This window comes from Mandrillus leucophaeus, unplaced genomic scaffold (assembly GCF_000951045.1).
Source record: "Mandrillus leucophaeus isolate KB7577 unplaced genomic scaffold, Mleu.le_1.0 Scaffold7, whole genome shotgun sequence".
NCBI lineage: Eukaryota > Metazoa > Chordata > Mammalia > Primates > Cercopithecidae > Mandrillus > Mandrillus leucophaeus.
In genome coordinates, this window is record NW_012107585.1 from 9,110,295 (window position 1) to 9,112,563 (window position 2,269).

Below are 2,269 nucleotides of genomic sequence, written 5' to 3' on the forward strand. Positions count from 1 at the left end.
TAATAATAATAATAATAATAATGATAATAATTCAAATCAGTAACTCTGACACTATTTGGATAAACTGGTAAATGTATGCAAATAAGGTTATTCTGATTTGTCACATTTTCTAAAATCCCATTCTTACCTATCAGTATTTAAGTTCAGTCCAAGAGAATGCAGAGAATTTTTATCAGATTCTACAGAAGATGAAGTTTTGTGTAAGGTTTTCACCAAGTCAAACTCTTCCATAGTGTAAAGAAATTGTTATATTCTCTTATTTGAAAATAAAGGTTCTTGGACTGTTTGAGGAAAGTGAATCCGTGTCATCTTCAGAGGCTTCATCGTCTACTGGCATTTTCAGTGGCTAACATTCAGAACTGTGAAATATCCTAAACTTCCAAGAGAGTCTGAAAATGAATGGGGGAAAAGAAACTACTATAAAAAGCCACTAAACCTAGCAACTGCTTTTACATAACTTTGGAAACCTTAACTTCTTTCATGCAGATCTCCATTAAGGATAGCAACAGTATTCATAATAATCAAAATGTAGAAACCACCCAAATGTCCACCAGTGGCTAAATGGATAAACGAATGAAGCATATCCATAGAATAGGCTAGGATTCAGCCATAAAAAGACATATGCTACAACACAGATGAACACTGAAGCTACTATGCTAAGTAAAAAAAGCCAGTCACAAAAGACCACAGACTATATGATTTCATTGATATGAAATATCTTGAATTGGCAAATTTATAGACAAATGGCTGCCAGGAGCTGGAGGAAGGAGAGAATGTGAGTGAGTGCAGTTGGTATGGAGTTTCCTTTGGGGTGATAAAAAATTCTGGAATTAGTGATGATGGCTGGACAACCTTGTGAACTAAAAACCACTGAATTGTACACTTTTAAAAGGCTGAATTTTATGGTATATGAATTATGTATTATGTATCTCAATTAAAAATCTACATCAAGGATTATTTGCAAAAGTAGCATCACCTTTTTCAGGTAATATTTCAGATTTTTATATGTTTAATAATCAACGTTCTTTTTTTTAGAGACAGCATCTTGCTACGTTGCCCAGGCTGGTCTACAACTCCTGGCCTCAAGTGCTCAGCCTTCCGAGCAGGGGGGATTACAGTGCAAACCATTTTGCCAGGCTTTACAATGAAGGTTCTAGATACAATTCTATTATGTAACAATTGGAATACTTGCATGCCTTATTCATTTGTTTAATAAATTCTACCAAGTATATATGTTTGTTGACTTATAATACAGAGACTAGAAGAACTGAACTACTTAATATTTGTTTTAAAAAGAGCCAATTAAACTGTTAACAACCATAGCTTCCCCATTGTCTGGAAGTACATTTTGAACTATATATATGGTCTTTCGTCTCTGTGCAGCTATTCTTAGAAAATAAACCAGCTGGACACACTGGAGCCTGCCTGCTGCTACTGGGAGCATGTCCCAGCTACTCTGGAGGCTGAGGTGGGAGGATCACTTGAGCCCAGGAGTTCAAGGCTGCAGTGAGCTATGATCCTGCCACTGCACTCCAGCTTGGGCAACAGAGCAAGACCCCATCTCCTAAAAAATAAAAATAAAAATACTAAATAAAAACATTATTTGCCAGGCCAACTAAAATTTCACTGAAGCTGGGTATATACAATGGCAAATTGGCTGTAACAGGTCAAACAAGATGCCTCCTTCCTGGGGAATTCATGCATTTATAAAAGAGCAAGGGAGCAAGAAGAAAAAGGAGAAATAAAGGGGAAAAAAACTTCAGCTGCTTACAAACTGAAAAGCTTAGAGAGTGCAACAGGAATACTGTCTAGTATTCCGCTTCCGCTAGATTCCCACTTTTAGGTCCTGCTTCTATAAAGCATTACACAAAAACAGGGACCATTTCCTTCAGGGACAGGAGTGAATGCAAAGGGTAACCGGACCTAACTAAATTGACTTTTCCCCAGTGGCTCAGCCCATCACCCACGACAAATGGGGCACTGAAACAGTCAAGGACTGCCCCTTCCAACTGACAACAGAAATACCTGGATTCCAATCACCGTGCTGTTATGCCAGGAAAACACAAGCTCTCCAGGGAGATGGACCTGCAACCCCATCTATTATTTCCCCTGCTGAGGTAATCCGGATCCGGATGCAGATCCAGATGGAAAACCACTACAAATTCAAGGATGCTTCTCCATTGGAGTGGAGGTGCTGGGGGGAGGGTAGGGAAGTAAGAGGGAAAAATCCTTAAACACCCACATATACAATGCAAAAAAAAATTTTTTT

General features: G+C 38.4%; 1 protein-coding gene across 2 annotated transcripts in view; it reads right to left on the reverse strand.

Moving 5' to 3' along the window:
• The window catches only part of MPHOSPH9 (M-phase phosphoprotein 9), an 87,112-nt gene that overhangs the window by 83,438 nt on the left and 1,405 nt on the right, over window positions 1-2,269 (reverse strand). For both annotated transcript variants that reach the window (XM_011964532.1, XM_011964533.1), the window contains exon 2: window positions 128-389. In XM_011964532.1, coding sequence (XP_011819922.1) covers window positions 128-231 — 104 coding nt within the window. In that variant the 5' untranslated portion in view covers window positions 232-389. The remainder of the gene's footprint in view (window positions 1-127; window positions 390-2,269) is intronic.